The following is a 26,430-nucleotide window of genomic DNA, read 5'->3' as shown; positions in this document are numbered from 1 at the left end:
GAACTTAACAAAGGCACAAGTACCTCCAGAACAAAAACTTCCCTTTACTTCCAGCTGTATCCCCTTCCTTGGAATTTGGGATCAAAACTGTTATCCAACCTAGAAAATCAGACAGGAGAGGTTAATATATTAACTTACTGTTAAATCTAACTGTAGTCCTGTGATTTACTGCAGGAGAAAATTAGAGATTAGTCTTACTTCCTTGTTATTTTGGTCTGAAGGAACCCCTTGCCAAAGCCTTATAAAAAAATTGTCTCAAAATCCAAAGGTGAGTGATTTCATAAAGACCGAGGACTTTCATGGCACAGCTGTGTCTACTTACTGCAGGTAGCAGTCACAGTAGCTTTTGTAGGATGCAGTTTGTTTGCACAAGTATGCTGAGTAAGTATTAGCAGATGTTCTGTGCCTGATTGCCCTGTGTTTGGCAGGAGAGAAGCCCTTTATCTGTGAAATCTGTGGGAAGAGCTTCACCAGCCGCCCAAACATGAAGAGACACCGCAGAACTCACACAGGAGAGAAGCCCTACCCATGTGATGTGTGTGGCCAGAGGTTTCGATTCTCCAACATGCTCAAGGCACACAAGGAGAAGTGTTTCCGTGTCACCAGCCCCGCCAACGTGTCAACTTCTGTCCAGATCCCACTGTCCACAACTTCTGCTACCACAGTCCCTGCTGTAGTGAACACACCCACCACCCCAACTCCACCTATCAACCTGAACCCAGTGAGCACACTTCCTCCACGCCCCATTCCCCATCCATATTCACACCTTCACTTACATCCTCATCCACATCATCTCCCGGTCCCCCCGGTTCCTCATTTACCCCCTCCTCCAGCTCTTTTTAAGAGTGAGCCTTTAAATCACAGAGGCCAGAGTGAGGACAACTTTCTACGACACCTGGCAGAAAAAAACAGTTCAGTGCAGCACCACTAACATCTTTGCTTCCTGCCAACTCTTTTCTCATGTTATGCACACAGAAAGATGCCCTCATGGAAGTATAGAGGGGTTACTCAGTGAGGATCTTTGTCTTTCTCTTAGCCCCAACAAATGGTCCCAATTTTCTCCCTCAAATTAGTTAACAAACAAGGAAATCCTGTTTTGGATCAGCAGCGCTTGTTTGAACCTGGGAACCAACAGGACTTAAACCCATCTTCTTGTGTTTTACTGGTGACTTTTATAAATTTCAGAGACTGAGACTTGTGGAATTTTCAAATTTCATATCAGCCCATGAGGTATGCTTGCTTTTATATCCCAGACTTCTCCTCAAAGAGGCGATAGGCCTGGTTTTCTTTGTACTAAACGGAAAGGCTGTGAGATCAACACAGAGCATTAATTGTATCACTGTGTATCGTAATGGATTCTCTTTAGCTTTTAGTGCTGGCTATGCAGTGAGCCAGCCACGGATCACAGTATATTTGAGCATTATAAGGAAAGGCAAAAAAATTTCTTGTTTGTGTAGCTCTCCTAACATACTCTTTATTTTACTACAGAAATTATTTTAGAGTTTTTTGTATAGACCTATTTAGTAGTCTGTTTCTAAAATGAAATGTATTTCAATAAGCGGTGTAATTTTTTCAGTGTAGCTGGACCTATGTTGTATAATAGATAAATTTTTATAATCATCAAAATGTGATTCTTAAAAGATGCATATAGCTTCTATAGTTAAAAGTTATTCTTACAACCATACAACTAAAAAGGTGCTTCAGAGAAGATAGGAACCCAAAAGGTCTCTGGAAAGGTTGCCTTGAAAGTGATGTTGATTTCAGAAATTTACGTAATTTATTGTGGTAAGGCTCTTCCCCCCCCCTCCTTTTTTTTTTTTAACCTTACTTTTCCCTTTTCACAGTTTCCCTTAAGCTTTTTGGACAAGGACCTTAGGATACCATATTCCTGCTCCACAGATTTACGTTAGTTCCGTTGGAGTGAGGTATGAGATGGGTTGGAAAGGGAGCCCACTAGGTTGGGAAAAGAGTCACAAGAGGAGGAGAGATGAGACAGCAGATTGGAAAAGAAGTATCTCAAGTCAGCCAAGCATCTTTTCTCTGTGTAGGAGAGCTGAATTTTAGTGGCTTTTCATGGTATGATTTTAAATTGGGGATCATATCAATGCTGCTTGTCAGATTGCTTCTTGGAATTCCTGGAGTTGTTAGGAGAGGGGAATTGAGTGAGATCGTAAATGTGATGTTTCTGACTGGTTGACTATAAGAGTGAGCAGAGGAGTTTGAATGAGACAATGGTGTTTTAGTTGCATTGTGAAGAAGATGCTGATAGCACTGTATATACCATGTGAAACTCTATCCCATAAATGTAACGTGCATAAAATGATGGGATGTTTTCTAGGGGTTGTAGTCATACTTTTGGCAAATCTAAGTTTTACAGTTGTAGGATAGGAAACTTCAGATTGTAGGCATGTCATCATTTCATGATGCTGGGAGGCAATGAGGGGCAAATGTCAAGTTTAGTGCAGGGATGGTGGACTGGAATGCCAAATGTATCTGTTTTAATCAGTGAGTAGCTGTTATTTTTTCAGGTTTGTATTTCTCTTCAACTAAAACTAAATATAGCAGCATTATGCAATCTAGGAACTTGTTGCCATCTTCATTGAAGACAGAGGTCCAAGGCAAATGTACTGGAAGTCCTCTTTTCCTTAAAATTCCTACTCTTCTGTGCTGTTTTTTTAAAATTGAATCCCACCAAGCTATACATCCAGAGATCCTCATAGGCAGAGGTCAAACTCACTGTTCTGCTTGGTAATGAACTGAGGTTTTGTGACTGATGAGATTAATCTTTTTTTTTTTCAAGATACCAAAAAGGGTGGAAATTCTTCCTCTGTTGAGAATTAGCTCCTTTGTTGATTTTTTTTGCATTTTCTATCACCTATGTTTTTTCATAACAAACGTAGGAAGCTTTAGGAACCAGAAAGGGCAATTTTTGCCCAACAAACCTACTCGTTTTTTACTGAACTGAAACCCTTCCCAGCATTTCTGAAAAATAAACCAATGTTTTTAAAAATGTTTTCTCTATAATATTTATATACACCCTCTTATTTTCTAGAAGAAAAAGGCAGTTATGAAAGTGAATTTACACTCATGATTATGACTGTTGTATTTACCGTGGCTGGTCTACCCTGGAGGTTCAATGCATTCCACATCATGTCTGCAACCTACATTTCCATTGTGCCACTATTTTATGGTCAGACCTGTTATTAAATGATCTTTTTAAATGCTAAAAAATCCTTGGTAAATCAATTGTATTCCAATTTTGCAAAATGATTTTTCTTCTCAATAAATTTACAGTATTAGGCTGCTATTCAGAATCCTAACATCTGAGACAGGTTTTTTTTCTATGATTTAGTTCATAGCAATGACGCACCTTGTATTTTTTCCTCCCAAGACTTATGAACTTCCTTTCAGTGGAAGATTAAATTATCTAACCCACTTAACAGTCTGTCATAATGGGATGTGATGTCAACAGATTCTCCTCCTTGTCTGGGAACAACCGTACCAAAAGCTGACATACTGGTCTAAAAGCTTTAAGTGTTGTGGCATGATGTTTTATAAAGGATATATTTCAGCCAGAAAAGGAAAATGAATGTTACAAACGGCAGGAAATTCAAGGTTGAGATTTGCTGTGGCTTCTCACTTCTGATTAAATTTGCATTGCTGTGCACACCTTCTACAGAGTTTGTGCAACACCAAGGAATGTATTCAGATGTGTTAACTACTTTCTGCTCTTGTTGACAAAGTGGAATGTTTTGCATCAACTTTACAGTTGTAAATTAAGGGGCTGATTTGTGTTGCTAAAATGCTGTCTTCAAGAAGAGCAAAGACAAATTATACCAACTTAGGGTTTGATTTGAATGTTTCTGGAAAGTAGGACTAAATTCTCCCTCCTTTCTCCCTCTCCCCCCCCCCCCCAGATGAACTCTGGCAGGTTTGGTGCCATGACCACTTCACTTCGCTGGGAAGCCTGTTCCAGTCAACAGCCTCCCTCTCAGGGAAGAACCTTTCCCTAATGTCCAGTGTGAGTGATTCTTAAAGAAAAACATTATTCTTATATTGTAGCTGCCTGTAAAGTTTAAGCTCTACTGTTTTTCAGGAGTGACTGTAAAAGTTCTTCTGATCTCCATCCTTACAGTCTGATGCTGTTTTGCTTTTTTTTAATGGACATTTTTTAGTGTGTGTTTTGGTTTTTGTTGTTGAGGTGAGGTTTTTTTGGTTGGCATAATGTGTACTGCTGAGCAGAAGACTCATATAGAGTCCGAGCTTGGATGTGATCTTCTGCATCCTGGTTAGAAAAGTGTAGTCTTGGAGGTAGGTTGTACTTGTTTGAAACAACAGACACATGTCTTTGAGGGAATGGTATTTTCATGTTAAAGGCAGTGAGACTGGTGGTGTATATTCTACTGAACAATTATAGATAGCCTCATCATGAACTACCTGAAAGATTTGGAGTTGCCATTTGACTCTTAGGAAATTAAGATCCTTGGCTACAAGCCAAGTTTGGAACTGATAAATGCAGTACCTCTCTAGACTTTAGAGTACCTCTTTAGACTTTAGACCTCACTAAATCTTTGAGTATTTCAGAAGTAGAAGAAAGGTACATTGAAAATTAATTACTATAGGATATTTTTACTCTTTTGCAGTTTAAATTTGAAAGCAGAAGTGTCACTGTGCAAGTTTTGACATGGGTATTAAGATTTAAACGAGTCTTTCATAGCACACTGCTTGCCAGCTTCCATCAAATGAATTTGCCTTGTGCCATAATAGTGACTTTATTCATATCTTGAAAACACTATGTACTATTTCACCATGTGTTTTCTTTTGTAGAAAGCTCTTATCAATTCACGGGGATTGTTCTCTTCAAAGGGTGTGGGTGGGGAAGAAAGAACACTCATATTCCCAGCACTCCTGTACATGTGAATGAAACTTGGTAATTTTTGTAGAGATTTAAAAGTGTTCAAAACTAGAATTAGACTCAAATTAGAAACTTTCACTGTTTTAGCAGGCAGAGGGCATTTTTTTAAGTAATCTGGCTCTAGTGAGTGGTATTGTCTTGCTGACCTTAAAGGTATAAATTAATTAATTCTTACATTTTTATTTTAACACATTGATTGTGCTAAAAATAAATTGCATAATACATTGTATTGGAGACATGGCAGAAGAATTAAAATCCACCCTTAAAGAGAGAGAAGTTGAAAAGAGTGGCAAGCATTTGCATTTCCTATAGACAGTAGAAAAAACCCTTGACCTTAGGGTTCGCAGATGTCCTTAATAAAGATTTTTATCCTGGCAGCAAGATAATTTTGTAGATTTTAAGCTTCTAATATAATTCTGAATAAGAAATTATAATTATTGCTTTCTGATCCATCAGGATAATTTCTGCCTGAGTTGACCTGTTCAAATTTATTCTACTACCTAAGAAAAAGTTTGTTGTGGATTGCAGAGGGCACCCTCTGATCTTGGGAAATAATTAGTGAGTTTTTTTGGATAATGCTACATTCTCCTGTCTCATTAGCTGTGCCTCTTTAAATGAGGGTAAAGATTTGAGAGGGATTTAGTGGTTTAGGCAGAGATTTTTTTATTCACCATTTTTAAAATTGGCCTGTCCTTGTATTTTTTCTGAATCAAATCCTCTTGCTGTCTTGATCTGTTGCTGTTTTAACAGATTGGAATTGGCAAATACCTTCTGATGAAATGTCTTTGAATATTGGGAATAGCTGCCTTTACACTGAATCATGGTCTACATATATGTACAGAGAGGGTACATTTTGCAATGTAGGCCACCTCTTTGTGTACTGAGAACTTACATACACAAGCACTGTAGTCAGAGGAGGCTCCCCGAGAACAGCAGTCAGTCTAGATGTTTGGAGTCTGTCCTTTTATTTCACCACATTGCTAAATATTTATTTCACCTGTGTGTTACTGATCCCTCTTAATTTATCATGAAAACAGATATATGTAATATGGGCTTACATTTATAATTCTTGTCCTGTTCCCTGGGGTCTAAAGCTCTGCACTGTGTACTGCAGCATTAAGAGCCTTATAATGCACAGTTGAAACACATTTGAAAATGAGAAATTATATAAAAGTTTCCACCAAAAAGGAAACACAACTTTTGTTTTAATTCTCTTTCCTAGAAAACATGCCAAGCTCCTGGGCAGAGTATGGAAGCAGACCAAAAATCCCCTGTTGAAATGATCTATTAATTATTATCTTTCACTTGAAGAACTCTGAACAGAGTCATTACTGTTAGATTTAATTGCCCTATGCAGCAGTACCATAGTTCCCTTAGATATTCTCAATCCTGTTTCTGCACAAAGGAGACATTTGTAATCACAGTGACATTGAGAATATCTTTCCAAGAAGCTGCACATCTGATTTTTATGAGATAGGTGTCTACTCTCCCAAAGGGTCATTGAAGGCTTTTTAAGCTGAATTGACCAGTTACAGAGTCTTGACTTAAAGGTTAGTAGGGAAATACCCCTTCCTTTTGAGGGACAAAGAGATTGATTGACTTTCCTGATATGCCACAGAACTAAAGTGTTTTTCTTGGGATTAAGGCATTGAGGGCAAAAATGAAAATCTAACGAGCAGTTTGAATATGTGCTTGCACATACTCTGTTCAGAGTTGATGCTGTTAAAATGCTTACCCCTAAAGAGAAGCCAGTTATTGATCCTGCTGGACAGATATACCAGCTTCCTTGGAGGTACAGGAATAAATCATGGTGTGTCACAGAGTCATACAGAAAGCTGCTGCTTTTTCAGGCATGTGTCACTTGGACAGTGGCAAGATTTGATGGTAATTCTTGTCTGTAGGAAAGTGGGAGGCTTTTCAGGTGAGCTGCAAGAGAATTACTTTTTCTTCCTAGTTCAGAATGGAAGATCTAGGAATGAAACCATCCTAAGAGCAGAGATTTTATTTCTCCTTGCTGTTTATCGTGTTCCAGATGGAAAAAAATGTCTGGCAGGCAATGTCCAGAAAACCACTTGAGCCTTTCCAGACACATGCAGGCTATCTTGGGGCCTTATCCCCTATACAACTGCAACTCAAAAACCAAACTTGATTGTTAATATAGAAGTTTTAGGAAGTGCTACTTCACTCTAGCTGACTTAATGCTGATATTGAGGTTACTGCCCTGCTGAGAGGGATTTGGTCACATTGGACCCTTCATTCTTCAACCTGTAATTCCATAATCAGTTGGGGAAAGGTTTTGGAGATTTGCCGTGTGTGGTTTTGGTGGGGGGGTTTATCTGGTGTTTTTGTTGGTGTGAAGGTTTTTTTTAATGCATCAATAGCTAATTAGTAATATTTCTTGACTAACATGGGAAGATTATGAAAATGAGTTGTTGCTGCATTCAGAAGTCGTAATGTAGCACGTTTCTCAGAAGTGCACAAATAAGAAGTTTTCCCTACATGAGGAGTTGCATAATATATTAAAAGGGAGAAGGATGGGCATGTAGGGAACTAAAATTTTTCCAACTTTCTGCTTTCTCCTTAACCTCCATGGGATGTAATGCATTTAGATTTCTGATGAGAGCTGATACTAACAAGAAATAAAAGGAATTAAAGTGAAGTCAGGAGAAAGCCACAGCATAAATGTCAAGTAGCCAAATTGCTGATAGCTCCTTGCTACATTGAACTGAAAAAAAATAAGGAGGCTCTCTAATCATTGCTTGTATCAGACTTCTTAGTTGACCTGAACAATCTTAATTTTGCAATTTCATCTTCAGATTGCCTCAGCTCTGTTTTGTTATTCTCAGACTACAAACAATTGAAGGACAACCCACTAAACAAACCATCAGCTGCTCCACCTGCAGTAGGTAATGGACATCCCAGGAAGAGGCGACGGGTGCTTGTTGTGGGTGACACGCTGCTAAGGTGCACTGAGAGACCCATCTGTGGAGCAGGTAGGGAGTCACGAGAGGTGTGCTGCCTGCCTGGGGCCATGATCAGGGATGTAGCCGAGAGAGTGCCACGGCTCATCAGGGATGCAGGCTACTACCCCCTACTTGTGTTCCATGTAGGTACGAATGATGTCATGAGGCATGACATCTCCAGGATTCAGATGGATTTTAAAACCTTGGGGGAGCAGGTAAAAGGTAGAGGGGCTCAGGTTATTTTCTCCTCTATCCTGTGCACTGAAGATAAAGGAGGAGTTTGAAATGGAAAAATCAGCCAAGTGAACTCCTGGCTGAGAGGCTGGTGCCAGCGAGAAGGCTTTGGGTACTTTGACAATGGATCCTTCCTTGGGGACTACAGCTTCATAGGACGAGATGGGATTCATCTCTCCCGTAAGGGCACTGGATTATTTGGGAGTAGGCTAGCAAACTTAATAAAGAGGTCTTTAAACTAAGGGACTTGAGGGGTGGGGTGAGAAGCAAAACAGAACAAACTGTCCCCTCTAGCTGGGAAACAGGGCAGGACGGGGAATGCAATGATAAGTGCCCTTCATCTGCACACTGGGCTGAGATACGGAAGGCTGACCACCCTGAGAAAGAGCCAAACTGGGGAGGAATCTCCTGCACCCACCCAGGGAAACCTGTGTGTTTGAGTCAGCCCCTGCACTGCCTCTACACCAATGCACACAGCCTGGGGAATAAGCAGGAGGAACTGGAGATGTGGGTGCGGATGCGGGGCTACGACCTCATTGCAGTCACAGAGACGTGGTGGGACAGCTGCCATGACTGGAGCACAGTCATGGAGGGCTATGGATTGTTCAGGAAAGACAGACTGACAAGGCGAGGAGGTGGAGTTGCTCTCTATGTGAGGGAGCAATTAATGTGTACTGAACTGTGCCTGGGTAGGGATGAGGAGGGGGTAGAGTGCTTATGGGTAAAAATTTATGGCCAGGGCAAGGCAGGTGATATTGTTGTAGGAGTTTGCTACAGGCCACCTGATCAGGAGGAGGAAGTGGATGAGGCCTTCGACAAACAGCTGGGAGCTGCTTCACGATCACAGTCCCTGGTCCTCATGGGGGACTTCAACCACCCTGATATTTGCAGGGATAGCCACACAGCCAAGCACATGCAGTCCAGGAGGTTCCTACAGATTGTTGATGACAACTTCCTGTCGCAGGTGATCAAGGAACCAACAAGGAGGGTTGTGCTGCTGGACCTGGTACTGACGAATAGAGAGGGCCTGGTTGGGGATGTGAAGGTTGGAGGCAACCTTGGCTGCAGCGACCATGAGATGGTAGAGTTCAAGACCCTGTGTGGAAGAGGCAGAACACAAAGCAAGACCATGACTCTGGATTTCAGGTGAGCCGACATTGACCTCTTCAAAGATCTACTTGGATGAATCTCATGGGATATGATTCTAGAAGACAGAAGTGCCAATGAGAGCTGGTCAGTCTTCAAGCACCACTTCCTCCAAGCCCAGGATCAGTGTGTCCCAATGTGCAAGAAAGGAGGAAAAGGAGGTAGGAGGCCTCCATGGATGAGCAAGGATCTGCTGGGACAACTCAGGCAGAAAGCAGCCATCTATGAGAGGTGGAAACAGGGGCTGGATTCTTGGGAAGAGTATAGGAACGTTGCCAGGGCATGCAGGGGTGAAACTAGGAAGGCTAGAGCCCTTCTAGAATTAAATTTAGCCAGGGTTAAGGACAGTAATAAGGCATTTTTCAAGTACATCAGCAGCAGAAGGATGGTGAGGGGTAATGTGGGCCCGCTGCTAAACACTGAGGGTCCCCTGGTGTCTGAGGATGCAGAGAAGGCCGAAGTACTGAATGCCTTCTTTGCTTCAGTCTTTACGGCCAAGGCTGACCCTCGGGAAGCCCAGTCCAGCAAGGATAACAGGATGGCCAGGACAGCAGAGGACTTGCCCTGGGTGGAAGAGGAAGAGGTTAAAGACTTGTTGGCCAAGCTTAAGGCTCATAAGTCAATGGATCCTGATGGGATGCATCCTAGAGTGCTGAGGGAGCTGGCTGATGTGATTGCTAAGTCTCTCTATCATTTTTGAACAATCATGGAGGACAGGCAAGGTGCCTGAGGACTGGAGAAAGGCCAATGTCACTCCAGTCTTCAAATAGGGCAAGAAGAATGACCCAGGAAACTACAGGCCGGTCAGCCTCACCTCCATCCCTGGAAAAGTGATGGAACAGCTCATCCTGAATGTTATCACTGAACATATGAAGGAAAAGATGTTTATCAGGGGGAGTCAACATGGCTTCACCAGGGGGAAATCCTATTTGACTAACCTGATATCCTTCTATGAGGGCATAACTGAATGGCTAGATGAGGGGAGAGCAGCGGATGTCATCTACCTTGACTTCAGCAAGGCTTTTGACACTGTCTCCCATAACATCCTCATCAGAAAGCTCAAGCAGTGTGGCTTGGATGAGTGGATGGTGAGGTGCATCAAGAGCTGACTGAATGACAGAGCCCAGAGGGTGGTGATCTGTTGCCGTCACCGGCAACACCAGCAGGCCACCCGCACGGATTACTCAGCCCCCCTGCTGAGGGGACAAGGATCACCACACACTCAGCATTGATGATACTTTATTCCAACCCCTTGTTTACACCATGTGCTTATATCTGCTACCACCAGCACCTCCTCTCACTCCACCCCGTGCCCACCTCTTCTGTACCTTCCACCTCTCACGTTACAACCTGAGATCTTCCGGACACCTACCACAGTGATCAATGGCACAGAGTCGAGTTGGAGGCCTGTGGCCAGTGGAGTTCCACAGGGATGGGTTCTGGGGCCAGTCTTGTTCAATATCTTCATCAAGGACCTGGATGAGGGGACAGTGTACCCTCAGCAAGTTCCCTGATGACACCAAACTGGGAGGACTGTCTGATTCCCCAGAAGGCTGTGCTGCCATTCAGCAGGATCTCAACCGGCTTGAGAGTTGGGCAGAGAGGAACCTCATGAGGTTCAACAAGGACAAGTGCAGAGTCCTGCATCTGGGAAGGAACAACCCCATGCACCAGGACAGGCTGGGGGTCGAACTGCTGAAGAGCAGCTCTGCAGAGAGAGACCTGGTAGTCCTGATTGATAATAAGCTAAATATGAGCCAGCAATGTGCCCTCGTGGCCAAGAAGGCCAATGGCATCCTGGGATGAATCAAGAAGCAAAACAGCCCTGGGTGGCCAGGAGACTCTGCTCAACCAATGGCGTGTGACCCCCCCCCCCCCCATCACAGTCCTTGTATACAGTTCTTATCCGTAGGGTGCATCACTCCCTAGTGCACTCTGAACATGTGCCCGTCTCATTACTAGGGGGTCTTCTTCTGCCTCCTGGTGGTCGTAGGGTGGTCGCTGGGATGAAGTCAGTAGTTTCCCTCTAGTGGCCCGCTCATGAACTCTTCTCTTGGCTCTTATCAGCTCATGCGCAACCTATCGTACCTCCTATAAGCATCTCAGCCAACTGCACCTGTGCACATTGTAGAAACTTTACGGTTAAAGTTTTACAAGACTTTTACAATGACTTTAAACGGTTCCTTGCACAACTATTCTTTCATGATTTGATTAACGAACATGACCTTTTCCATTACACAGGGATGGGAACAGGACAGGTTTTATTCCAGGTGCGATTAAATCGTCTCATGTCCCAATGATATGCCTGATGGTGCCATAGAGAGAGGTTTTTCCTTCCCTGTTTTTTGGGGCAGCATGACTCTGTTCTCTCATTTTGCCTTTAATACTGACCTGGGGGGGTGGACAAACGAGTTTGCCAAAGGTCAGTGATTTTGAGTTTTTGAGTTGAAATTTTAAAAAAAACCCAAAACATGTTGTGCACACCAGAAACTTTTTTTTTAAGGTTAAAAATGTTTAAAATAGGCAAGAGCAGAGCATGCTGGACAATTAAAACCAGCCCAGAGACTTTGCCTGCAATTGGAAATGCCTCCGTGTCTTTTCGATTTTGAGGCTCCCAGCTCTGAAATTGGATGCTGATCCCTGTCCATGCTCACTTGGGTGCGATGGGCGGCAGAGCGGGGGTGCACAGTGCAGCTCCCCTCTGTGCAGCTCGTCCTGTGCTGAACCCGGTGCCGGATTAAGCCCAAAGTCCCGGGGCGGTGCAGAGGGCTGCAGGGACGAACAGAGGAGAGGACCTGCAGAGATAAGAAGGGCAGGGAATGTTGCAGGGCTGCAGCCTCCTGGACCTCTGTAGGGCAGAAGGATCCTGGGGATGTCTGGAGGTGTTGTCAGAGGACAAGAAAAAATCCAGGTTTTTAACGGGATAATTTAGGGCCAGGAGATTTGCAAAATTGGGTTGTTGGTTTTTTTTTTTTTTTTTCCCATCTCTGCTCCCTTCCTCCACGGGGCACTCAGGGTTTGAGGTGGGTTCTGCCAAACCCCACAGCTCAGCCTATGTGTCTGTAGCTGGACAGGATGAGCACTGGTTTATTAAGAGTTCCTCCTAAGGGCAGTATCTCCCTTTTCTCTGTTGTATGGGGAAAAGAGCTCATGGGCAAAGGATGTCATTTGCCCAACAGCCCCCGGAGGCAGCAGTGAGAAGTCCCATCCCGAATTTCTATTCACTAAGTATGGCTGGCTTAGATTTTAAATTCTCCTTTGCACAAAAGCAATGCAGCACTGGGGATGGCCAGGCAGCTCTTGCAGAAGGTGGTAGGGATGCTCTGACCCCCTGCCCATAGATGGGAGCAGCAGTTGCCCAAGCTGACTTCACATGGGGTTATCCTTTTCCTCAGAAATCCCATCAGATTTCCTCCCCCACTACCAGCACCCGGGAAGTTGCCATCAGGGCTCTTGGCTCAGAGCCCTGGGCTGGGGGAGGCTGTGTGGAGCTGTGCTGGTGATGCTGGGGACACTGGGGCAAGGAGCCTGGTAGAGCTGATTTTTTTTTTTCCAGCTCTTGGGAGAGGTTGGAGTTATCCCTGCTGGAGCTATTGGTACCCACTGTGCTTCAGGGAGAGCAAAGTGATGCTGGGGAGGTGAGGAGTCAAGAGCTGGAGGGAGTTCCTCTGAGAGTAAATGAATGTGGTGCCTGATGCTGCTTCTGACCTTGCTCTGGTCAACTCTCAGAGGAGGCACAGCTAAAATTAGCCAGAAGAGATCAAACTGTCTTTTCCTCAGCTCATGGTTCATTTCTTTATGTGTAACAAAATGTTAATTCAGGAGAGGTGTCAAGATGGAAGCTGTTTGGGGACCCTCATCTGAAAAGCACCAAAGGGATTGTAGAATGTGTGGAGGTTGCTCTTCAGGTCTGTGATCTCATCTACCTGAAATCCATGTGTGCTATCAGCCTTTGCTGCTTTGCAAAATGCAAAAACCTTGGGCACAGAAGAGCTCTTTTGGGGTGGGTTACCTTGTATCCCCTACAGCTGCCCATAACGGTGTCCATAGAGTTAACCAGCCCTTCCAGGGCTCTTTCCCTGTGCTGCTGCAAAAAGGCTTAGACCCAAATTCTTTCCTGACTGCTGGCAGCTCTTTTAGAACATAGTGACAAAAATTACAGCTACTCTTTCATCTTTTTTTTTTTTCCTCATGGTTTGGACCTGAAAATCCTGGTGGCTAATCCCACCCACGGGCTGCCTGGGGCATTATTTTGGCTCCAAGTGATGTCTGTAAATAAACATCAGCTTTTTTTATAGATGCTTCTACAAAGAAATAAGTGGTGTTTGGTTGGAGGGTTTCACAAACAGTTGCTTTGTAGAAGATCTCAACCCAGGGTTGAATTTTGTGTGCCCATTCCCTTTTGCACTGTGCCACCTTGGTTGTGGTTTGTTATTTGGGCAGAGTCATGAATGGCATTTGTACCCAAAATAGTTTATTGCTGGGCTTCAAACCAGGCAAATCCCCCAACAAATCACCTTCAGCTGAAAAACTCTTCCTGTTGTCATGCTGTTGACAAAAAAAAAAAAAAAAGTAATTGAAATCATCCTAGCCCCAGCTAAGCCAAGCTACTGGTGCCCAATTAAAATTGCCCATGTCTGGGTGTATGATTCCTCCAGCTGACCATCCAGCTGAGTTTCCAGACTGATTTGGCTGTGAGGTTGGTTTTTGGAGGTGTCTCATCACTCTGGTTTAAGTGCTGGGGACCACATGAGGTTGGCAAAATTCAGGAAACGTAGCCTGGGCGTTGCCTTTGCTCCAGGGCAGCAGACTGGCACATCCTCCCCACACTGCCTGGGCACCATGTTCATTCCAGGGTAATTAGTCTGTTAAAAGAAACACCCCAAACTAATCAGACTGGAAGAAAATCGGGGTAATTTTGGCATGTGTTGCCCAGGCTTTATTGCTGAGCCATTCTGCTGGCTGCTTTCCCATATGGCAAAGCCTGGGCATTCGGGAGGAATTAAGAGGGATCAGAAGCATTAAAGGAGTTCTGCCCTGTTCTCCGGAGACTCCTTTCCTGGTACGAAAGGTCCTGAGCTTGGGAGTTGGCTGCAGGACATAGAGCCCAGCTGTGCACTGACACATGATGCTGTGTTGGGAGAAAGCTCAAGCCATTTACCAAACCTCCTCCTTCTTTGTGGTTTGCAGCCAGGAGAGCAGGTAAGCCCAAAGTGCTGCCTTCAGCAACATGCTGCCCTGCAGAGTGATGATCTTAAAATGAAAAGGTGCTGTGAGGGCATCAGGCTGCCATGCCTGTTTAAGGTCAGTGCCATTCTTACCCGTCCTGTCCTCTCTGAACCAGGCTGTCCCCTCTCTTCTCAGGGGCAGGGAGAAGGAATCAGGCCCCCGTTCTGCAAACCTCTGGCTGCAGGCAGCACAGGAGGAGCCGGGAGGTGAGTGAGTGCTGCTGGGGCCATGGTGGCTTTAGCTGAGGGGCATGAGTGGGCACAGGGAAGCTGGGCTGGGGCTCCCTGGCTTGGCACGGTGTCTGCAAAGCAGGTTTGCTCTGCCTTTAGAACAGGGTAGGAGGTGGCTCTGACTTATTGTGACCTTCCTGGGAACCTGCAACGCCTGCAGGCATCAACCCAGGAAGAAACTGCAGCTGGGTGCTGGGACCAAAACCAACCTGCAGAATGTCTTCCTCTGTGGGGAAGAGAGACTTGTCCTGGCAGCAAGAGAAGTCTGCAGGGACACAAACCTATTTTCAGAGGTGGGACAAAAGCCAGTTGGGGAGTAAACCTCCCTCCCCAGGACAGTCCCTGCACAAAACACCCTGAGGTGCAGTCTATCCTGACATTACTTGGGAGGAGGCATGTGGTCCCTTGGCCCAGTGACCCCCTTGACTGTAGGAGCTGGATTAGCAGTGACAAAATGATCTCTTTATAGGCAGGATAAATGCCTTAGGGATGGAGCTATGTCAGCAGGAAATTAGCCCCCCCCCCATGCACCCCCCCCTTACTCTGAGCCCAGCTGGGCTAGTAAGCTGCTAAGGAGCCAAGGAGCATTGCTCTGCAGGGCTGGCAGCTTCTTGCTGCTGTGGTGGCCACCATCTCTGTGCCAGGGCTGAAGCAAGGTGCCTTGAGCTAATGGCTGGGCATTATCCAGCCCCTGGCCTCCCAAATACCTCCTCGTCTTTGATTTTGACGAGACCATCATCAACGAGAACAGTGATGACTTCATCATGCGAGTGGCGCCAGGACAGGTGCTCCTGGAGCACATCTAACAGACCTTCCGTAACAGCTTCTACAACGAGTACATGCAGCGTGTCCTGGCCTACCTGGAGGACCAGGGCATCAAGATGGGTGGCTTCAAGACTGTGTATTGAGAACATCCCCCTGTCCCCTGGCATGCTGGATCTCTTCCAGTTCCTCTCCAAGAACCACGAGCTCTTCGAGATCATCCTCATCTCTGATGCCAACATGTTCAGCATCGAATGCAAACTGAGGGCAGCCAGTTTCTACTCCCGCAAGATCTTCAGCAACCCGTCGGGCTTTGACAAGAGGGGATACTTCACCTTGGCGCCCTACCACAGTCACAAGTGCCTTGACTGCCCGGCCAACATGTGCAAACGCAAAATTGTCACCGATTACCTGGCGGAGAGAGCCAGGTGGAGTTTGAGAGGGTCTTCTACGTGGGAGATGATGTCAATGACTTCTGCCCTTCTGTGACTTTGATTTCAGCTGACGTGGCTTTCCCACAGAAGGGTTACCCCATGCACCGCATGACCCAAGAGATGGAGAAGCAGCAGCCCAGAGCCTTACAGGCCACTGTTGTCCCCTGGGAGTTGGCTGTAGAGGTTGCCTGTTATCTCCAGGAGCTCCTCAAGAAGTGTTGAGGGAGCCTTGCAAGAGACTTGCTTACTATAAGCGTCTGAGAAAAAGGAAGATAGGGGAGGGATCACGTCCTGTACTCCCTGCTCCTCGGCACTGCTCACTCAGCTCCACTCCTGGGATGCTTTCCTACCTTTCCTCTCCAAGCTCCTTCCTCCTCAGTGATTAAAGCACTTTCTCTAGGTTCTCCCCTTCTCCCTCCCTCACCATGTCGAGATGAAGCCTTCTCTATGCAGCTCGGACATCTACTCCAGTGTGGGTGTTTAACAACACTAATGGTGATTTTTTTTTTTCTTTTTTTTCTTTTTGTTGATTGGGGTTTTTTTTTTCTTTCCCTTTTAACTTCACAAAATTCCCCAAAGGCCAGAAGCCGGCTCCTGACAGGCTGGGCCCTGCACATGCTTCCTCCTACCTTCACTCCCCTCATCTGCCCCACGCCAGGAGCTGCGTGCTGTTGCCTTGGGCCTTGATGCTCGAGGGCTCTTTGCGTCTTCGGGAGGCCCCTGGAAATTTAACGTGAGGAATTCATGCTGCCCAGGCTCCCCAGCTTGCTCTCTGCACCCCGCCTCAGCAGGGCAGGCCTGGCTCAGCTGCTGAGCCTCACGCTGGAGTGAATTGTCCCCTGAGACTTTATTCTCTGAAAAAACATGACACAGGAACTGGAAAACTATTGGAAAGGTGGTACCTTGGAAAAACAAAACAAAACAAAGCAAACACCCTCCTTTAGTCCCTCCCCACCCATTTGCCCAGCACCTGGGCACAGCAACCACACGTCTCTGTGGGGAGGAGTGATGTGCGGAACAAACTCTCTAACACAGTTAAGGGTTATAAAGCAGGTATGTATTGCGCCGGTGGATGGGAGGGAGATAATTCTGCCCAGCTCGCACACACTATTGTCTATCAGGAGTCTTGATTGATAATAAAATAAATATGAGCCAGCAATGTGCCCTCATGGCCAAGAAGGCCAATGGCATCCTGGGATGCATCAAGAAGATTGTGGCCAGCAGGTCAAGGGAGGTTCTTCTCCCCCTCTACTCTGCCCTGGTGAGGCCTCATCTGGAGTCCTGTGTCCAGTTCTGGGCTCCTCAGCTCAAGAGGGACGGGGAAGTGCTGCAGAGAGTCCAGCACAGGGCCACCAAGATGATCAGGGGACTGGAACATCTTTCATATGAGGAAAGGCTGCGGGAACTGGGGCTGTTTAGTCTGGAGGAGACTGAGGGGAGATCTTATTAACATTTATAAATATCTAAAGGGTGAGTGTCAGGAGGTTGGGACATCCCTCTTTTCTATAGTAGCTAGCAACAGGACAAGGGGTAATGGGATGAAGCTGGAACACAAAAAGTTCCACTTAAATATAAGAAAAAACTTTCACTGTGAGGGTGATGGAGCAGTGGAACAGCCTGCCCAGAGGGGTTGTGGAGTCTCCTTCCTTGGAGGTCTTCAAGACCCGTCTGGACATGTTCCTATGCCACCTGATCTATGTGAACCTGCATCTGCAGGGGGGTTGGACTAGATGATCTCTAAAGGTCCCTTCCAACCCCTACCATTCTATGATTCTATGATTTCATACAGTATTTCAAACGGACTCAATCCTTACTTAGCCCTTGGTTTGGTTCTTATTCGTAACAAGGCTAGAGGTAGTGACTGAGGCCAGGCTAGTCCAGCTTCTTGGCCCAATTTTACAATCTGTAATTTAAGAAGGTGGTTCATCTTCTCCACCTGGCCACTTGCTTGGGGTCTGTAGGGAGTATGCAACTGCAAATCTATCCCCAGAACCCGACTAATTTGTTGTGTCATTTTGGCCACAACTCCCCAATGAGTCTTCTTATGTTCAGCCATGATTATAGCCCAAAGTAATGTGCTAGGCACCACTACTTTCCCTTCACGCTCCATGGGCATGAAACACTCCAAAGGCATATTTGGAATCTGTCCAAGTGTTAATCTTCCTGTCTTTAGCAAGCTCTAATGCTCAAGTTAGAGCTATTATTTCAGCCTTTTGTGCAGAGGTGCCTGAGGCGAGGGGCCCAGACTCTATTACCTTGTCTGTAGTGGTCACTGTGTACCCTGCTTTGCGCTGTCCATTTTTGTCGAAGGTGCTGCCGTCTGTATACCATGTGTCCTCAGCATCATCCAGCAGTTGTTCCTTCAGGTCTGGTCAGCTGGAGTAGACTGCCTCAATGGTTTCCAGGCAATCATGAGTTGCTGGTTCACCTGTAACTCCACTAAGGACAAATGCTGGGTTGACAATGTTAGTTACTGTTATCTGGACATCATCCTGTTCTACCATAATGGCCTGATATTTGAGGAATCTTTGTGGGGATAACCAGTGGCTCCCTTTTGCTTCCAGTACGGTGGATATTGTATGAGACACTAAGACTGTGATCTGTTGGCCCATTGTGAATTTACGAGCTTCCTGTGAGCCTGAGCGGCTTCCCCAGTCCAGGCGAGATTCTTTGAGTCACTCTTTAAAAGTTCATAGAGTGGCTTCACCAACAGTCCATAATTATAAATCCAGAACAGACACCAATCTGTCATTCCCAGGGAAGTATGGAGCTCTTTAAGTGTCTGTGGTCTGGGACTCTGGCAGATGGCCTCCTTCCATGCTGCTCCCAGGGTCCGTTCACCAGCTGTGACTTCATATCCTAGATATGTCACCTTTTGCCGGGCTATTTGAGCTTTCTGTGGAGAAACTCGATAACCACTTAGTCTGAGAAAATTCAATAAACTTACAGTCCATGCTATATTTTACTCCTCTGTTTCTGTGGCTACCAAGATGTCATCCACATACTGCAACAGTGCTCCAATCCCAGGTGGTCGCTCCCACTGCTCTAAGTCTTTAGCCAGCTGGTTGCCAAAAAGAGTTGGGCTGTTTTTAAAGCCTTGTGGGAGCACAGTCCATGTAAGTTGTGTCCTTCTCCCTGTCTCTGGATTCTCCCACTCAAAGGCAAACAGCAGTTGACTCTCAGGGCTCAAAGGTAGGCAGAAGAAAGCATCCTTTAAATCCAATACAGTAAACCAGGCCAATTCAGGTTTCAGTTTGTTGCCGCCACCGGCAACACCACCAGGCCCCCGCATGGATTACTCAGCCCCCCTGCTGAGGGGACAAGGATCACCACACACTCAGCATTGATGATACTTTATTCCAACCCCTTGTTTACATCATGTGCTTATATCTGCTACCACCAGCACCTCCTCTCACTCCACCCTGTGCCCACCTCTTCTTTACCTTCCACCTCTCACGTTACAACCCGAGATCTTCTGGACGCCTACCACATCTCCACCTCCCTATGCTCAATGACTCCAGTGTCCTGTGGCACGGGCTGATACATAACGTATCTGCCCAGCACATGTGCCAGCTGAGCCAATTGCAGGAAGATATGAACAGGTGCTTGTTGTGTTCCACTTCACTGTTCAATCTTGCCAATAGTTGAGTGACTCCATCTTGATCTGTGTCACGGCGAGCGCTCCAAGGAACACATCAATCTGCAAGAGAGACTCAGTAGACCGTTATACTCATATCTTCTATGCCCCATGCTCTCCCCCTCCCTAAGACGGTTGAGCTGTACTTTTAAAGTAGTGTGAGTGCATTCAACGATCGCCTGTCCCTGGCTAGTGTGAGGGATATCGTGGCTCAATGCATGGGGATAGCTGGTATGTCCATGACCCCTCCAGGCAGCCTGCTCCACTGTTCTTTTTTTTATAACTGAAATTTTACTAACAAGCATCAGACTTTTATAATCAGCAGCAAAGTTGGTGTGTTTATAGTCCTTCTAATTGGTCCTTTCTCTAAAAGCCAGCTGTAGTTTTCTGCGAGAAGCCTTGCAGTTTCACACGCTGCCTCAGCCTCCTCCTTGCTCGAAGTTGTTATCTCGTAGGTATTTTTGCTTCTTCGTTTCTCACAGTCGAGAGTAGCTCAAGGACAATCTGCACATTAGTTTAGCAACTCATGCCTGGTAAGCTTCTTCTTATCCACTGAAAAAAAACCACAGCTGACAAACAAAGTTATTATACTTGTGCTAAAAGTAAAATCTCTAGCAGGTCTATGTTGCAAAGTTGTATGGCTAATACTACTTACATTACTAATCAAGTCTAAAATACAAACCACTTTTTTAAACTGTTTTCACTCTTTTTTTTTTTTTCCCCCTCCGCGTACCCGCACCAGACTCCGTCTTCTAGCTCTCATTTCTGCCACTCCTCCACGTAGATCACTCATCTTCGGTGGCCAATGAGGCGGCTGACTTTTCCCCTTTCTCCCGCCTCCATTTCCGTCAGGCGCCAACTTTGGCGGATGGTGGGGTGGCTGACTTTTCTCTTTTCTCGGTATCACCCGCCTCAGCGCCGCTCCCGGTACTGCTCCCGGCGCTTCTCCCGACGCTGCTCCCGGCACTTCTCCCGGCGCCGCTCTCGGCACTACTCTCGGTGCCTCTCTCGGCGCCTCAGTCAGTATCACTCTCCCCTGTGTTTTCTCCGTTTCCCCTCGCGTACCCAGTGGTACCCAGTCTAACATGGGGTAGTGCTTTTCTACTCTGTTCTGATCCTCCAGCATCATATTTCCGTCTGACCCCATCCTCATCTCTTGCAACTCAGCCTGGGGGTATTCCAACGGGCTGAGCTCGACTGAAAAGCAACTCTCCTGTGGGGGCTCCGCTTCGGGGCCGCATTCTTCATCTTCCTTTTCACTATCAGACTCATCACATTCCGCGTCTATCCACAGTAACGGACCCGCCTGCGGTCCTAAACTCCCGGCGCCTCTCCCGGCACTACTCTCGGTGCTTCTCCCGGCGCCTCTCTCGGCACTACTCTCGGTGCCTCTCCCGGCGCTACTCCCGGCGCAGTGGGTATTACACTTGTGAGAAACAAAACAAGCTTTCTCGCGAAAGACTCAGGTCAGACTCTGCAGTGAAGCACTTTTATTAAGCGTTCTTGCAAGAGCGGGTGTCCTAGCTAGTAGGCACACCCGATGGATACAACATTTGGCTTTTTATTCCCTATCCCGGCCACAAGGTCCCTCCCTTGTTTCCCCATTGATTAGGTACTCCAAGATTTACAACTTCTAAAGTTGAGGCGCCTAAAATCCTCCTCAGAGGATGTCTGGTTTTTGTATCTTATCGTGGATTCCCCCACAATCCTAAGATTTAAACCCTAATTACAAACAAACAGATAACAGTCTCATGGTTAGTCCACTGATTTACACTACACAGAGGCAGATAACAGTCATGGTTAGACCACCGATTTATATTACACAGAGGCAGACAGCCGTCAAAATTCCTTGTCTTAATTTCTTTCGGATTCTGCAAAAGCAACATCAATATTTCTCACAAATTCCCCCTTTTTTTTTTATACATTTGTTGCCTTTTGCAATGACTCTTCTAGGTTAGACAACATTATTTCACAGTTATTCTTTAATTCTATCTCTTCTTGATCTTCTTCCTGCTCCTTAAGGAGAAGCATTGTCTCATGGTAGGGAGGCGGGTCTAAGGGCATTTGTTTGGATATCACAGTTTCAATTAATCTTTGTACAAGCCCCCTAACACATGGGATTATACAGCATCCAACTGCCGTTAATATCCCTGCAACTACTATTAGAGATGTAACCACAGATATTACCATTTCTTCCCATTTCCCGAACCATGATTCCAAGCATCCTTTAATAGAGTTATCTACCCCTGAATTCTCAGCCAATTCCTCTGCTAGTGTGGTAAGTCCCTGTAATGCTCTGGTTACGGTTCCATCTGGTGCTGTATTGTTTGGTATGAAAGTGCAACATTTGTCTCCTAACATTACACAGACCCCTCCTTTTTCTGCCAATATCATATCTAGAACTATTCTGTTCTCCCATGCCATTCTGCTAGTGGCATCTAGTTGTTCTGCGATTCCTCTGATTGCATCTCTGGTGTAATTTATAAACTGCTGCTGATTGTAATAAATATAGTTTATCCAATCCACATTCTTATTTATTGTTACCCACCAAAACAGAGAGGATTCAAACCCTGCTGCTATTTGATTTTGTGCTGTATGTTCATCAGATACCCCCCTGGGAACACCAATTGAATCAATATAGATCCTGTCATTGAATGACACCCCCAGATTTCTTTTCATTCTTTTCCCCGAAATACATGATTCTCTTTCAAATGCCAGGGTAAATGGAATAGCCAATTGAACAAGGGCACATGTGCCTTTCCAATTTGGAGGGAGCACAGGCCTCAGGATTTTTCCTCCACAATACCACCACAGATCTGCCCTGGGGATACTCACAGCCAGAGTAATTTCCTGCTTTATCCTCAGTCACGTTCAGTGACTCAGTGCACATTTCCAGGTCTCCGAGATACCCAGTAGCCCCTCCACCCTGTCGTGAGAGACAAGCTGTGTGGTTACCGGCCACTGTAGAGAAAACAGGAGGTACTTTGATGTCTTTGCTCTGCAGAGCAGAGAATAACAGTGAGAGAGACTCGCAGCTCTCTTTTCCCCATGCAGTCTTTTCTTGGTATAGGGCAGTCATACATCTCGTTCCCTGTGGTTCTTTATTCTGTCCTAAAGGAAAGGGAACCACTTGTGCAGTAGGTCTTCCTGAGGCACATGCATAGCAATTACTATGATTCAGGCTCTACACTGTATATTTAAACCCATTCAATCCAGGCATTTGCATCTCCATATCTTGCTTCAGTCTCAAATGTTTACGTTAAATTATTTACTTCAGTTATAGTTACAATCTTTGGGTCATTTGGTGGGTCTCATGGTTTTATTTTAGGTAATTTAGTAGGAGTTGCTATCCTTTGGCTCAGTCCCCTCTTTGATTTCTACACTACAATCCCGAATCCCTTCCATTTATATCCGCTCCAAGTTCATAGGTTCTATCTGACAAGCATTAAACTGTATAGTTTGTGGAGCCTCCCTGTTAGTTACGTTTATCCATAGTTTAACCAAATACTACTTTGTCCCCATGATGCTGTCCCCTGGATTTCCAACAAACAATAGCCCATAATTACAATGATCTCCCTCATTTTCAACAATTAATGACATTTCTATTACTACCACCTCATCAGTTAGTAACATTAATGAGTGTCCTTGTTTCCATTGGATTCTTATTGCTTCTTTAGTTTAAGACACAAGGGGTTTGTAGTCTGACATACGTGCCACTGTCCATCCTCGAGTGGAGAGTCCCATTAGTCCTCCGAGTCTGATGTAATAAATCCAGTCTTTTTTTTTTTTTTTAAGCCGTTCTTACTGCTGTCTCAGTGGTCAGTAACACCTGGAACAGGCCTTGCCATTCGGGTTGCAGTTTGGTTCCTTTTCAGGACTTGATCAGGATCTGCCCTTCAGGCTGGATGGTGTGGGCTGCAAACTCGAGAGGTGTTGTTTGGGCCAAAAGCCTTTTTTCCTGAGGAAAGACAAAATAAAACCCCAGTATCTAATTCTTTTAATACATATTTTTGGTTTAAAGGGCCTTAGGCCAGGTTCTCTCATCATTCACAAATCTGTTTGGCAACTGTGTACATTCCTACACATACATATTTTCTTAAAGCTAAATCACACTTTGCTTGCATACCCCAGTGACTTCCTTGATGTAAAATAGCCATTATTTCCCTCATAGCTTGTTCATTTAACATCTCTTTTTCTGTGAACACAGGAGTTGCCTTTGGTGCAGGTACCTAGGAGGTGAGATTATACATACTCACAATCTCATGGCTTAATGTTGCCTCTTTGGCTGCTTCGTTGGCCAATCTGTTTCCCCTGGCCCTAAAAGAATTCCATTTTTGATGCCCATTCACACAGACCACAGCAATCTCATTGGAAGTGATAAATTCTTTAATACTTGTTTAATTACTTCTCCATGTACTAATACTTTTCCCTTGCTATTGAGTAATCCTCTTCTCATGCCTTTCCAAAAGTTTATACCACTTCAGAGGCATACCTTGAATCAATATAAAATGTTCATCTTTTCCTTCTCACAGTTGTAAGGTTCTGTTTAAAGCATATAATTCACATGTCTGGGCTGACCAGGTATTTGGTGGTCGCCCTGCTTCTTTTGGCTCTTGACTCATTCCTTCAATAGTTGCATAGCCATTATGCCTTTTGCCTTGAATTACTCTCAAGGCCTGTATGTAAAGATATTTCTTTCAATTCAGGTCACACTGATACTCTATTATATCTTAAACAATTGTGTTCAAAGTTTTCACGTCATGACTCCCTTCCATAGGGAAGTGGATGGATTAAGGCATGGGCTGGTAATCAAGATTAAAGTTGAGAACATTGTCTTTTATATCAGTATTCTAGAATGGGTTATCCACCTTTCAGCTTTTCGAGTTTTCACTTATTGGGAGGTATTTATTACTAATATCACGCCAAACTTGAGTTTTCTGCTTTCCTCTACTAAGAGGGCAGTGGCAGCTTTTGCCTGTACACATTCTGGTCATCCCCTCAATATGGGATCCAGAAGTTTGGATATATATGTTCTATTGGTTGTCATTCACCCCCCCCATTCTTGAGTTAACACTCCCTTATCTACTGTGACAAACAAAACAAGCAGTTAACCCAAGGATGACAGTGCTAACACAGGAGTGGTGATTACACTTTGATTCCTGGATTGGCTTTTCTTCTCCTTCTGTCCAAGTTAAAACAATTGTCTCTTCATATAGCAATTTTGAATCTAACCCATTTGTTTTCTGTGCATAACAGTTTTACCCACAGAGGGCCACAGTCAATCACAAACATTTTCTTAATTCCTTTTTGTTTATTTATTGGCAAGAAGGGCAATTCCACAACTCCCTTTATTCTCTCTGGATTCATTCTGTGTTTCCCTTCACAAATAAAATGTCCAAAATATCTAACTTCCTTTTTGACAGATTGCAATTTGGATTTTGATACTTCTTGCTCTCCTAAAAAGTTTAATAATCCACAAAACAAACAAACAAACAAAAAATCTGTGGCTTCTTTTACCACACTGTTTTCTTTGCCCAAAATTAAAAAGTCAACAATATACTGAAGTAAAATAACATCAGAAGAAGGACTCTCAGATTTATTTGTTCTTATATTCTTTCTTAATCTTAATAACATCAGTTTAAACATAAGGAAAGAAAATCTCTCTCCTTTAATTCCCGAGAGTTTTATTTGTTGATAACTTTGCCCCATAGAGTATAAAGTTTAATGAGATTCTGGCAGTTCCCATGCCAACCAAGAGGACCACCTCTTCTTCCTGGGATCCCACCTTTAGATTTATCAAGGGCTCCCAATGGGACTTCTAATTACGAAACCCCAGACCTCTCCATTCAGTATCTTCAAAAGCCAGTAATGACATCACCTTTTCTTTTTCCTTCGACTTGGGGCATTCTGTCTCAAAGTGCCCCGCTTCCTCACACTTAAAACATCCCGCTGGGGAGGAAACATCTACATTGCCTGCCCAGGCTGTCCTTTACCTTCCCCCAACATTTCTTCCCCTGACTCCTTTCGGGCCTCTTTCTTTGTTCCATTCAATACACTCCCGTCTTCCTTCACATTCCAATCACACATATCAAATTTCCAACCATTATCCGACAAGCTCTATCCATTTGCCATAATCCCAGCCTAAAGTCATTCTGAGGCTAAATTAAAATTTCATCCCACATTCCTGTGAATTATCTTTTCTTTCTCTTCAAACAAAATAAGTTTCACATACATTTTAACATCAACTTTAGATTATACCCTGAACATCCAAAAAAAATAACACACACTGACTTCCTCACACACACATAGTATATCAAGGGGTCAAAAATCTTCCACAGAAACTCACTCACTGATTGCAAAACATTTTACACATTTTACACATTTTACACATTTTACACAAACACACTCCTCGTACATACAGTGCAGAGACCAGCTCTGCAGGCGCCTTTAGTTAAGAGCACACACACAATTCCTGCAGCTTAATTTTTTCTTTTTCCTCTAATATTTATAGTATACAACCTGAACTGCAGCTTTTTTGGTTACAGTCTGATAAGTGTTTAACTTATCAGAAAACAATTTGTTTTGAGATTGCGATATTACAATTTGACTTTACAAATCACATTGTCATTCTATATGAGTGTTTTAATAACACCTTCTCCTTTTGTTGGAGCTGGTTTCACTATGCTGTTAGCAAAATCAATTCCTGTCTTCCTCAGCCCACAAGATCCTTTTCTATTTCAATAGACAATTTTAATTTTTCTTTTTTTTCCTCATTCAGGAACGTTACGTTGAACTGATGCGTTTAGTTTATAAAACAATCCTCTCTGTGACACTACATTTGTTTTGTCAAATGACAGGGACAATGAGAAAGACGCAGACA

The 26,430-nt window shown here is 44.6% G+C and overlaps 1 protein-coding gene and 1 pseudogene across 9 annotated transcripts in view; both read left to right on the top strand.

The window, feature by feature from the left end:
* The window catches only part of LOC104552115 (zinc finger protein 652), a 57,283-nt gene extending 38,424 nt beyond the window's left edge, over nt 1–18,859 (top strand). For 2 of the 9 annotated variants that reach the window (XR_009820703.1, XR_009820698.1), the window contains exons 6-9: nt 429–1,925; nt 3,918–4,021; nt 7,762–7,908; nt 9,077–9,398. Coding sequence is in view for 1 of the 9 variants with exons in the window: in XM_062016635.1 (XP_061872619.1) it covers nt 429–931 (503 nt within the window). In the remaining 8 variants the exon portion in view is untranslated. Of the gene's footprint in view, nt 1–428; nt 3,605–3,917; nt 4,022–7,731; nt 7,909–9,076; nt 9,399–9,743; nt 9,777–16,492; nt 17,237–18,477 lie in introns of those variants that run through there. The other 7 variants (XR_009820699.1, XR_009820700.1, XR_009820701.1 and 4 more) reach the window with 7 other exon arrangements.
* Nucleotides 14,384–16,504, top strand: LOC133624662 (phosphoethanolamine/phosphocholine phosphatase-like; annotated as a pseudogene).
* Nucleotides 18,860–26,430: the final 7,571 nt, after the last annotated feature.

This window comes from Colius striatus, chromosome W, assembly GCF_028858725.1.
Source record: "Colius striatus isolate bColStr4 chromosome W, bColStr4.1.hap1, whole genome shotgun sequence".
Taxonomy (NCBI): domain Eukaryota; kingdom Metazoa; phylum Chordata; class Aves; order Coliiformes; family Coliidae; genus Colius; species Colius striatus.
Note: the sequence above shows the minus strand (reverse complement) of the source record. Positions and strands in the feature narration are given on the sequence as shown.